We start from the raw sequence: 13,083 nt of genomic DNA, 5'->3' as shown, positions 1-13,083 counted from the left end.
AAAGTTAAAACATGCCCCAACATGATAGAGGGCAACATCTGAGAAGTATTGCATGTAGGAATAAGAATAATAGCGAGAAAACAAAAGTTTAATATTGCAAGGCGGAATGGTGCTATCAATTTGTAATTTTCACCAAAATGACTAGAGCAGGCTACACAGCATCTCTGAAAAGCACTCATAACCATGTTGTTACTCATCAAGACTGATTATATGCACACCGAGCCATGCAGCTGCTATAAGTAGCTTTAAAAACATTTGAATATTTTGCTACAACTGCATAGCAACTTGCAAAATATATTGGGTATCAATGCATGCATAATTTTGGGGGCCCCAATGTAACTGGAATACAGAATTCCACTTGAGAAACTAATTTTATATTTAAAAACTAGGCATAATATATAAGATAATATAAATATAAATACATTTTAGTTCTGAATGCTTAAGAAAGTGGCAGGCTCTTTTTAGAAATAAATCACTGTCTTTAAATTACTGGAAAAAACCCTTAAAATATTCTTTCAAAGCAGAACACAAAATGCCCAAAATCTAAAGTAGAAGAACTGTTTTCTGCATACCAGAAACCAAACCCCTGCACTAGCCAAATACTACTTATGTCTTATGCATCCATTCTACATGCTAAAGAAGATCTTTGGATAGGGCTTGATTATTCTCATGCACGCAGTAATAGAGGTGCTGCACAAGTGGAAGGATATATTTTTAAATCCTGACAGTATGTTTCAGCACCAGACACCTCAACTTGCCACTTTTCTATTGTACAAAAATTTCCAAAAAAGACCAGCCACAATGCAGTCAACGCTGCATGCATCTGGGGCTGCCATGGCTAGGAAATGGAGCTTTGAAACTTTACAGGGCTGCTTCCATCTCCTTACTGGCAACATACAAAAATGTTTTGGAATACATAGCTCTGATCTGGATTCTACTGATACAGCAGTTTAACATGCCCTATTAGATCAGGACTGAACCAGAACATTTAAAAAGAAACTTTATAAAAAAAGAATGCCTAATGATGAAGTTATTAAAATTAACAGATGCTGCTGTGTTAAAGAGAGTGCATATATCAACATCGTTATAGCCATTTCCCTGCTTTTCAATCAGAGAACTGGAAGATGGTCTCTGGAGTATTGCTGTCTGTGGGATTTGTTGGCTGCAGTGTCTTTGTAGGAGTAGTTTTACCATGTGAATGCGAAGAAGAATGAGAACTTTCGCTGGAACTGCTACGTGTTTCTGTACTTGTGCTCGTCTTTTTCATCTTCCTTCTTTTTGCAAGAGGTGCCTTGTCAACATTCTGAAGGCAAAAGCCTTCCCTCTTGTACTTGTTAAAGGCCTGTTTTAGAAGTATAAATAAAATTCTGAGTAAATAAATGAGAGTCAGTGTTCAGCTGTTTACAAATATTTTGCCTAAGCAATCACATTACATATTCCAAAAAAGTAAATTCTATACCAATTCTATACCAAGACCTATTGATAATAGGGTTACTATTCTAAAGAACTGGAGGAAAGGTATTTTTAATAATAATAACCAAAATAGGCAGAAACAAGAGGGGGACCCGCGATACTCGCCGGGGGGGAGAAGAGCCCCGTCTCCTCCACCCCCCACCCCTCGATCTCCCTGAGGCGGCGGCGGCAGCGGCGAGGCCGGTGTCCACCCCCTGCCCTGCCTGCCGGCTCCGGGGGGGAGGCGGCGGCGGTAGCGAGGCCTCTCCTCCCCCCGCCCGCAAGTCGGTACGTGGGGTGAGGGGCGAGCCGGTCTGGGGCTGCCCCTCGCTACTCTCCCCACCCCCTCCCCGGCTCCGTGCCGCTCGGCCCTCACCGCTCTGCCTCCCCCCCTGCTCGCCGCTCGCCGTTCCCTTCGCAGGCGGCGGCGGCCTTCGCAGAACGTTCTGTGCGCATGCGCACGGAACGCTCTGGCACTTTCGGGGGGATTTAAACATCCCCCCGAAATTTTTTCCAACATTTAGCATTTTTGTGCACACGTGGGGACTGCCCCACGTGTGCACAAACCTCTCCCTGCCCCCCAAGTGGCCCCGAAGCGCGGATTTAGATATCCGCACAGACGGGGCCACTTGGCTATTAGATATATAGATGAGTTCCAAACAGTTTCTATGTAGACATTTTAATTAACTCCTACTGGTGATTGTTGTTGTTGTTCAGTCGCACAGTCGAGTCCGACTCTTCGCGACCCCATGGACCAGCTCCTGCCAGGCCTTCCTGTCTTCCACCGTCCTCTGAAGTTGGCTCAATTTTATGTTCGTTGCATCTATGACACTGTCCAACCATCTCATCCTTTGCCGTCCCCGTCTTCTTTGACCTTCAATCTTTCCCATGATTACCTTTAAGTAAATTTCCCCCCCCAGGAGGGAGGTGCATGAAATGCAGGAAATTTCAAAAAATTTCCCTGCAATTGAACGGAGAGCAGGCTTTCTAAGCCACAGGTTACAAAAGTGACTTATTCCTACTCCCTCCTTACAAAAGCTTCAGCAACTGTATGGCCTTGAGACAGCTACCTATGGACGGTTAACCGGTCCATATTTCAGATAAACAGATTTGGATAAATTTATTGACCTACAGGTGAAGGAGGGAAGTTAGGGTTGCCATCCCCCCGATGGGGGTGGGTTTCCCCCCAAGTTTGGGGACCCCAATCTGCCGCCGACCAACTGGCTGTCGGGGAGAGTCATGCCCCTGAAGAGCTCTGCCATGCCTGACGTGATGACATCACCCAGAGGTGATGTAATTGCATAGAGCACATCGTGCAGGGGATGCTCTAGCGTTCGGCTAAAAATTCTATGGTGACTATAGAGTTTTTGGCTGAATGCTACAGCATCCCCTACACAACATGCCCGGTGCAATGACATCACTTCTGGATGATGTCATCAGTGTGGACGCACCAGAAAATCCCTGGCAGCAGCCAGGAGCCCCCTGCCGGCAGACAGTAGGCACCTGGCAACCCTAAGGGAAGTATAAAGGTAATGTCCTTGAAGGAGAGTTAAGCGTGAAATGGGATTTAAAAAAAAAAACATTTTAAAGAATGCATTAAAGGAGAGGAAGGAACTAAGGAAGGCCTCATTAGAAAGTACTACTGAAATACAAGGGAAACAATAGGTGTATTCATCTTTTTATTTCCTTTGTATCTGTCCTCTCTACCTGATGTAAATTCTGAAAGTCTCAGATAATGAACTGTATTGTTTCTTATTACATAATATCTGTTCTAAGGCACTGTGATACAGCACGCTAAAAATCTATACAAACTTTTATGTGTATAGGTACTGTTTTCATCATTATAATCTTAGGATAGTATTTCTTTTACTATTTTCCAGTATCAATGTTATTGGTGCACTCACAAAAGAGACCTCTGGTTTGAACTCAACCAATAGAGTGGACCAGTATGCAGAGGATTTCATAGGGGGAAAGGATTACCCCACAGGATGACTAAAGAGTGATCGAAACCAGGACTGGGAACCGACATCTCTCTATTATGGTTGTGGTACTAAAAGTAGTTTCCAGTCCAACTCTTCCATTCCCCCATACCTCCTCCACTATTCCATTGCTTCAACAGTAAGCGTTGCACTTTCAAGAAGCCCAAAGGGATTGTGACAGAGAAGGGGGAGGTGCTAGGCAAAAAAGGCCAAGAAAAAACATGCCCAAGTTCCAGCCAAGACACTAAATATTTTTGGAAATTTCTATGACCAAAAGTGCATCTTACTAAAACTAGGTGGCAGAAAGACAAAAGCACCATGATTTACTGTTTCAACACTAAGATGATTCAAGCTTACATGAAAGGTTGCTTTGACATAAGTGTGGACAGCAGCTCCTGAAGATCCTAAAATGTCTGGAGTCATTAATGGGTTGGATGACAGCTGGCTACCATCTTGAAGCCATTCATTGTATCTCAAACTGGTCATTTTAATTCTTTTATTTGGATCCACTGTAAGAAGTCCTAATAGGAATTTAAAGAGCAGTTGAGTTACCATTTATCCTTTTAATTGTCCTTATTTAATATTCACTTATAAAAAAACAAAGCTGATTTATGACTATATATCAACAGTTTAAGAAATTTTAAGACTGTAGAAATCAATTCACACAGAGCAAAAATCGATATTAAGGTATTCCTAACAATTTACAATCATAATGTATTTGTAGAAACTGCATGAAAATTATTTTAATGCTACATAACTGATTACAGTAGCTGTAGTCCAGAAGCAGATGTAGTTCTCAAAAAATGTAATATCTGCCTGAAGAAACTTAAATTGCCCCCCTAAATAACAGCTGCATCCAATGCTTCTGTGTAGGCAGTGAGTTCACAAAAGTTATTTTTATGAACTTCTCCTTCCTTTAGAAGTCTCTTGTGCCCAATCCCAATGCATCAGCCATTTTTGTGATCTGTTCAGTATATATTTTTAAGTTCACTGATGGTGAGGGAGGCATTTTTTCAGAAACCAGCGATGCAGGTGAAGAATCAGAAGCTTTATCATATGATTTAGAATCTGAAGATAAGTCTCCCCATCTATCTGAGGATGATAATATTGAAACAGCAGGTTGAAAGTCAGGATGGCAAATGTTTGAATGTGAAGGCATCAGGATTTTTTAAATGTACATAATCTGCTTGTTCTACAGACTGTAAGTCATTCTGGTACTGTAAAGATGGAGGAAAATTTTGCTTAGGTGCTGAACTTCCAAATTTTTAGTAAGTCAGCTTTCTTCCACCTCTGAGACTGATGTTTTGCATGCATCCCAGTCTGCAGGTACATCTACAGATGTACATTCCATCTTAAGAGGAATGTTACCAATAAACAATTGGCAATTGACTGCTCACTTCTCAATCATTTCAGAAGGCTTCCAGGACTGGGGTGACAACCTCAGTGCCCTGTACCAGCACTGATTTTTGAGGTGCCACTGAAATATTGGTAGGTGCAGGTGTCCCCCCATGTTTTGATTTGTTTTTCTTATGCTCACTTGATAAATCCTCTGAAGTATGATTCAGATGGGTAGTTGTCTCAGTTTGAAGCAGCAGAACAAAATTTGAGTCCAGTGGCACATTTAGGACCAACAAAGTTTAATTCAAGGTATAACCTTTTGTGTGCAAGCACCCTTCAGATACTGTTCTCTGATTCTGTTCTCTGTATCCGAAGAAGTGTGCTTGCACACAAAAGTTTATACCTTGAATTAAACTTCGTTGGTCTTAAAGGTGCCGCTGGACTCAAACTTCGTTCCTCTGAAGTATAACATTTAGCAGCCTGCTGATTTCTGCTTCTGTTTAAAGCTGAGCAAACTTCTTTGCACAAAAGCTCTGTTTCTATTGATCAGACTGGGAGTTTATTTGGGTTTGGATTGTTTGAGAGCAATGCCATGGAATCTGATACTGTCATTGCTAGCATCATTGGGACCAGGGACAAGGATGCAACAATTTGACCTGTAGTTTCTCCCACAACAGAATCTTGCCTCAACAAGGGCCAGGGCTTTCTCTGTCCTGGCCCCAGCCTGGTGGAACATGCTCCCTTCAATTCCGCAGGGCCTGCAAGATGGAGCTGTTCTGCCAGGCCTTTGGTTGAGGCAGCGGGCGCCCATCTATGGCCTCCCTGAGGTTGCCGTCACCCATCTGTCACTGACTACTGGCCTTTAATTCATTGTACCATCAGGCCAGAATTTTATAGCCAACTTATGTTCTTCCAAGCTGTACCCATTGTTTTGTTATAATGTTTTACTGTGTTTTAATGTTTAATGTTTTAAACTGAAATTGTTTTTATTTCAATGATGTTACCCGCCCTGAGCCCGCCCACGGGATGGGCGGGATAGAAATGCAAATAATAAATAAATAAATAAATCATGAGTATATCTAGCTTGTTTTGTAAACTTTAGGCAATGCTGGCAGGAGTCCACTTTATGCTCCTTCCCAAACATAAAAGACAAAGGCTATGCCAGTCTGTGGATAGGATTTTTCCCTTGTAGACAGAACTGTTAAATGTTGTGTGGTGTGCCATAAGCATGCAGCCCATATCTAAATAATTTTTTAATTTGAGCCTTTCTTTCATAGAGTACAAATAGATAGTCTGAAGAAACAGAATGAGAATGTCCCTCTAGAGGCAGCTGCTGCAGCAGTGGTAGTGAAGGAAAAACGGAGGGATAAAGCGCAGCTCCGCCCACATTAGGTGCTCTTGATAAGTGGCTATTGTGGGTAGAAGGGTTGGCACTCAAAGCTTTGTCAGTTTTATAGTTTCCAAGGTTCTGTGTGAGCATGCTTGAGATCTCATACGTGTAATGCACAGAGACCACGAAGAAGAAATTCAGTTTAGCAAGCCCCCCTAAGTATCAGTTGCATCCAGTTTCCAAGACTGCAGTGAGTTTATAGAAGTTATTTTTACTAGCTTCTCCTTCCCTCAAAAGCCTCCTGTGCCTCCCCACAAGAACAGTAAACCAAGGAGGAAGAAATTGGCTGCAGTCATTCGCTTGCTCTTTCATGAGCTTTTGCTTTATTCACAGAACTTGTTTTGCTCACACAAGAAAAGGGCCAGTGTTAGCCAAATCAGCCTTCCATGCAGTGGTTCCCTGTCAGCAGCAACTTTTCATGGGTCACAGTGTACTGCTGGTAAAAGGGGGAGATTATACAAATCACTCCAAAAATTTGCTTTGTTCACAGAAATTAGGATTCTCCCCCCCCCTTTTACTTACTTAAATCGAAGCTGGACATTTAGAATGGCGTGCTGAAACTGAGCTTTTCTAAGAAAGACTGGTGCAAGCATACTGGATCAGGGCCAAAGAGCTACAGATTTTGGTGTGTTGTACTGACTTCCATAGCAAAACATTAAGGAAATTATTGGTCAATATATACCTTGTATCAAATCTTTGGCTTCTTGAGATACATTTTTCCAAGCATCTCCTCCAAATGAAAACTCCCCTCTTTTAATTTTCTTCATAATTTCCAATGCATTTGTGCATGTTCTACTTTTATCTTGAGACTGAAAAGGTACTTGTCCTGAGAGCATTGTATACTTTTTGGGAAAGGAAAATACTAATCAATAAGGCATACAATGTAAAATGTACCATTTATCTTCACATTAAAATGTCTTTCAGTTACCAGTATTTTGTACAGCCGATTGTTGTGCATATCTTAATTATCATAAATTCAAAACAGGACAATTTATACTTGTTTCAGCAATAAAACCTATATGATGTCTTTAAACAGGCCATTTAACAAGCTGATATTTTCAAAAGTCACAGAATGGCTGAATTTCAATCAGCTTCTTTAGAACCAAGTGTTAATCTTTAATATCCATTTAACACATAATTTGTGTAACCAAGAGCCAGGGTAGACAAATCTATGGTTCAGAGAGAGGGCCAGTATTAAGTATGTTAGCCACATTGACTCTGTTGCCTTTCATGAGCAAATTCCCTGCTCTCCCATTAAGCATACCTAAAGGATACATAACATAGCCTTCAACAGTGGTTAAGACTAATTAGGTAAAAGTGAGGCCTATGGCCTACTGTCTACTAGCCAGACAAGGCTAGACAGGAGATCATTGAAGGAAGTCACTCCCTGTGGACTCACCCAAAGCCTTACAACCCTACCTGTGACCAGAAGGGGGCACTTTCTCTGAAGTACATACTGACCCAGCCCTATACCACTGGAGAACTTGAAGGTAATTAACAAAGGTTTCTTCAGCAGGGTTGTGAGACAGAAACATGCAATCCCTTGGCCCGTTATTCACCCCTGAAGTTCACTTGAGACAGAAGCATGATGCCTTCACCAGTTTGACAAAATATCCCAATTCCAATCAAACATGAGTGCTGAGAATTCATTTGTATAAGACAGTTATGTCAATTTCTTCCCCATCAAAAATTACAGCACCAAGTATTTGAGCAGTTTTTAAAAACTGAATTATAAAATAAATACTTACTTACCAAAATGACTCCTAGACTCCAGAGATCACATGATTCATCGTAACCATTATGATTTAAGAGTTCTGGAGCAGCATAGTGAAGAGTAAAACATGGAGTCTTAAGTGGCTGATTGTCAGGTGGCTTTAAGCGGGCAAATCCAAAATCAATTATTTTTATTTCAGAATTATCACTTTCGTCAGTGAATAATAAATTCTAGGGGGAAAGTATATATTTTTAACTTAGAAAGAAGATATACTTTCAGTACAACACTAAATATTGGCACTGGAGGTTATAGGAAGAGCTTATTTTTTATTGATTAATAGTCATATCCTGCTTTCCCCCATGGCTCAAAATGGCCTACAAATTCAATTGTAAAATATACAATAAAACCACCAATAACCCTCCCATCCCCCTTTTAAAAAACTTACAGATATGTTTTATGTGCACAGACAATGTCTGTGATACATGTATCTGATACTAAAATTAAAGTCTCACCACCAAAAATGGAAAAAGTGGTTACAGGCAAGCAAGTATAAAAAGGAAACACAAACATAAATAAATGATTATATATTAACAGCCTCCTCTAAGAATAGCCCAATGGCTCTATGAACTTTAAACAGAAAACTAAGTGTTCAGTCTCTGGTAAAGAGCAGATTTATATACCATTATAAGCCAGCACAACCACTCACAGCGAGATCACAAACTGACAGAGGTAATGCCTCAACCCCCCCCTCCCCCAACACAAGTAGCTTTGGGGAATTTTTTTCCTGCTTCCAGTGTAATATGAATCACCCCATCACAAGTCTTGTCGATGGTTCACCATGGGTTGGTTGTCAGAAAAGACTTCTTTAAAGAGTGATACCACATTCTTAAAGACCCCCTTCATCCAGCAACTGTTCTGCCCCTTCTCCTCTGGCAAAGAACATTATTTTTAAATGCTGCAATCATCTATCAGCTAATTATCATTCCTTTGGAATGGCAGAGATTGTTACTGATCCTGGACAATCCAAACACTTTTGGTTGCCCACGTTCCTTTCCTTACTTTTTTTTGTTTTATCTGCTCATGGACTTATAGCATGGTACGTACGTAACTGCCTTATTAACAATAATGAACTGACCTGAACAGGCCCGTAGCCAGGAAGTTCTAAATTGGGGGGCATTTGGCATCGGCTAATTTAAATAATTTTTCAAAGATAGGAGGCAGAGCTGAGCTATGCAGATAAAAAGGGAAGGGGGGGGGAGAATCCTCACCATTCAAAGATGGGAGGCAAAGCTGAGCTTTGAAAATAAAAAGAGAAAAGGGGGCAAAGAGGAAGGAAAGCAAAATCATGGGCTCTGAAGCCAAGGGAGGAATTGGGCAGTGCCACACTTGCTTTGCCGGCTTGGGAATTAGAGGGATGAAGGCAGTCAGGGCTTGCCTTGCTGTCCAACGAGCAGTGAGAGAGGGGGGGAGCAGCAGTGTTTGATTATGTAGCTACAGGCCTGGACCTGAATAATAAGAGATGACAAATTTTAATAGAAGCAAAAATGTGTTCCCAGAAAACACTTAAAAATGTGGTAGTGTCCAGATCACAAGAAGTGATGGTACCACTTTACTCTGCTCTGGTTAGACCTCACCAAGAGTATTGTGTACAGTTTTGGGCACCACAATTTAAGGAGGATATAGACAAACTGGAATGTGTTGAGAGGAGAGCAACAAAAAGTCAAGCAAATAATGATAATCCAACTCACCAATTCTTAAAAAAAAAAGTAAAGGGGCATGTGCTTGACAGGAAGTCAGCCAAACAGCTATCAGGAAGTATTGGGGGACAGTTTAGCACAAACAAGCACAGCACAGTGTGATGAATGTTACCCCCTGTGGTAGAAGCAATCTTAACAGTGGCAATTTTTACTCAAGGATAATAATACAAGAGGCCAATTACAAGCCTAATTTAAGGCTCATCAATTTAATGGGACCCCAGAGAATAACTATGGATAGAACTATCACTAAAACTATTTGCCTAGGACAAAAGATAGATGCTCAATTTCGTAAACAAACAGTAATAAGTATTAACTTCATTCTAATGAGGTTGTGCTGATTTAATGATTACTCGGCAACTTTGACATTATAAGCAGGCTAAATCATACCATACCTCAGGTTTTAGATCTCTGTGGACTACTCCTACATCATGCATATGGCTCACTGCTGAAACAAGTCTGCGCATGATATAACTGGCTTCAGTCTCACTGAAGAGTTTCTTTTTCCGGATGCGTTCAAGTAATTCACCTCCTTTCAGAAGTTCCATTACTAGAAATGTGTGTAGCTAGAAAAAACATACATATGGAAGCATTTTTAGCAAAGTACTTCAAACTAAAGAGAAATGATAATCATAAATCAGTAGGAAATATTTAAGTTTATCAGTGACTACTTGCCATGATGACTAAAGGGAACCTCCATGTTCAGAGGCACTAAACCCCTAAATACCAGTGCCATTAGGGGAAGGCCTTGGCCTGGCTGTCCTTTTGGCTGTCATGTGTGAGACAGGGTGCTGGACTACATGGATCAGTGGTCTGATCCAGCAGGGCTCTTCTTATGATCTATTCAATGGATTTAAATAATTTTTAAATACTTTGAGTTCAAAAAGCTATCTAAGGATTTGGTACAAGAACAGATGAAAGGCAAACACATAGCATTATCACTGAATCTGCCTACTGCAGTGTTTTTAAGAGTTCCAAGAGTAGAGGCAGGTTTTCTTCTAGAATTGGAACTGAAAGCACAAGCTACTTGTACAGTAAAAAAGGTTTTCTGCCGAATGTGCCAGAGTAAGAACTAGACGTCCTCAGAAAAGCCTACCACCTGTGCTTCTGCATTAGCTATTTTCTGGGTGTACTTTCTGGGTGTACCTGGGTGTCAAATAATTTTACTACATCTCTGTAGTGGGAGTGATTGAATGAACCTATCAACCCTAATGTGGACACATGTTAAACAGCCACAGCAGAGGCCAACTGGAAAGAGACCTGCACAAGGCAGTAAATAAGTCAGAGAGACAGCTAGGAACAACCTCTCTGGGTAGTAGCTCTGCCCTAACAGAACTGTTTCATAATTTAGTTAAAATTTCTCACAGACCACCAAAAGTTCTTTTACAGCACACAACTGCACCAAAACAGTTTGAGAATTATTGGCTTATTGAATAGGAAGAGAAAATGAGGATAACAGAGTCAAATCACTTCTTTTCACTCAAACATCCAACATGTTGGCAAAGCTCTTAACAATAATGAGCAATGCTAAGATGTAATATATTGTCTCATTTGCTTCTATTATTTTTGTAGAACATATTTTAATTATTGGTGAGAAACAGTAGCTCTGTTCATATGGCACATGAAACCATGTTTTGGCAATATAGAAGCAAACCTCAGGTCCATGACCTCTCCCCCTACCCCGTTCTACCTCTCCATGAATTCCTGTAATTCCTTCCTTCCCTCCCAGTTTCACAGATAAACCATTCAGTTACATAGGAAATGGCAAACTATTATTCTCATTTGCTTTCTTAATCAGAACTGAAAACTATGTTGTCTTCTGAAAATGGCTTAGAAGACAAGCACAAACTACAGTTTGCCAAGTCATGTGTAATGGCAAAACTAGGGTTTGCCTTAAACCTGGAAGCAAAAGAGAAAACCGTAATGTGAGAGGGGAAGTGAACATGCAAATTTGAAGCTTGCATACATAATACCAAAACATAATTGTTTTGTGTGAACTGGTCAGTAACTTGTAAAGCTTTCTCTCTGGAAAATCTGTGCATTCAATCACATCTGGTCTAATAAGAAAGTGCCAGTTTATCTAACTTATTGCCCTAGGAAATAATTAATTCCGTGTATATCTATCAAATAGTATGCAAAATATGCTTTGCTCTGTTTGGCTACATGATCCCACAATACTGTAAATACCTGATCATGATAAATTTCATGCAGCTTCACAACATTGGGATGTCCTTCACAAAGTTTTAAAGCGGTTATTTCTCTCTGGGTATTGGCTTCTAGCCTGGAAAATTAAGAAGCCTGACTGTACATCAATTTAATAGAGCAACCTGTTAAAGTGCAAGTGTCACAATTTATTTTTTATCCTCCTCATTCAGCTTGTCAGCTATCATCAGTGAGGTTTTCTCGAGGAGAAACAATTATAACAACCAAGCTCTAGTATCAGCTATGTCAAAGAACACATTCAGCGACACTGGCACCCTAGTGTCCAAAAGAAACAAATGTGTCTGTCTTAACCTTATAATATTAATACCTGAACTGGTCACTATGAGGCCTCTCTCTCAGTCAACGGCATTTGGCAGGGTCTGGTGCATGCTTCAGAAGTTTTTTCTTTTTTTAAAGTCTATGAGGCGCAGGATGGTGATGAACAGGTAAAAAGAATAAACTCTAATATATTTCTGAAACACACTTCATTTTCCCAGAAAATTATTTTGCCAACGAAGACATGAGATCTTCATTCATAACACTCCTATAGTATCAAAGGCAGCCTCAAGAATGTACAAACCATGCAGAAAATGTATGGTGCAAAGAATCACTTCTCCCATCTCTTCCAAGGAATTTCCCCCTTTTCCCCAACCCATACAGCATGCCAGTGTGGTATAGTGGTTAGAACCCCAGACTAGTACCTGGAAGACCCAGGTTTAAATTCTGCTCTCCATGATATTCATCTTGGGCCAGTCACTTTCTCCCAGAACAATGTACCTCATGTAGATGTTATGAGAATAAAATAGGGAAGGGAAAATCATATACATCCTGAGCTCCCTGGGGAGGGCGGAATATAAATTTGAATATAATAAATAAATGATGTACTAGATACACAAATACCAGCCCCACTGAATTTAATTCAAAAATTTAGTACACTCAGAACTGCTATAGGTCCCACTATGCAACTTTAGGATAGCAAAATTTTGACTATATTACAAAACATTATGTGATAGCTTAGCATGCTTACACTGCCTCCTGAAGGATCAGCTGAAGACAAATTTCACATAATTGTTTCATTTGGTTTTGTTCTGTAAAGGGTGGCCATTTGGTTTAATGAAGCATCTTCTCAAAATATTTTAAACAATGCAAATCTTTATGCTAAATGGTTTAAGTGTCTTCTTAAATATTCTTATTTAAAAACAATTTTTAATTTTTACATTATGCTTTCATTACTCAAGTTCATTAAAGGCAATG

At 40.3% G+C, this 13,083-nt stretch overlaps 1 protein-coding gene across 1 annotated transcript in view; it reads right to left on the bottom strand.

Moving 5' to 3' along the window:
- Positions 1–1,058: 1,058 nt before the first annotated feature.
- Positions 1,059–13,083, bottom strand: part of RPS6KA5 (ribosomal protein S6 kinase, 90kDa, polypeptide 5) — a 41,063-nt gene continuing 29,038 nt past the window's right edge. Inside the window, exons 11-16 of the mRNA XM_015414666.1 lie at positions 11,815–11,908; positions 10,023–10,193; positions 7,912–8,103; positions 6,842–7,001; positions 3,789–3,952; positions 1,059–1,342 (exon numbers count right to left, since the gene is read on the bottom strand). Of these exons, the coding sequence (XP_015270152.1) occupies positions 1,106–1,342; positions 3,789–3,952; positions 6,842–7,001; positions 7,912–8,103; positions 10,023–10,193; positions 11,815–11,908 (1,018 nt within the window). The 3' untranslated portion in view covers positions 1,059–1,105. The remainder of the gene's footprint in view (positions 1,343–3,788; positions 3,953–6,841; positions 7,002–7,911; positions 8,104–10,022; positions 10,194–11,814; positions 11,909–13,083) is intronic.

The sequence above is a fragment of the Gekko japonicus genome, unplaced genomic scaffold (assembly GCF_001447785.1).
Source record: "Gekko japonicus isolate JY-2015 unplaced genomic scaffold, Gekko_japonicus_V1.1 scaffold1035, whole genome shotgun sequence".
Lineage (NCBI taxonomy): Eukaryota > Metazoa > Chordata > Lepidosauria > Squamata > Gekkonidae > Gekko > Gekko japonicus.
This window is presented reverse-complemented; position numbering and strand designations above follow the sequence as displayed.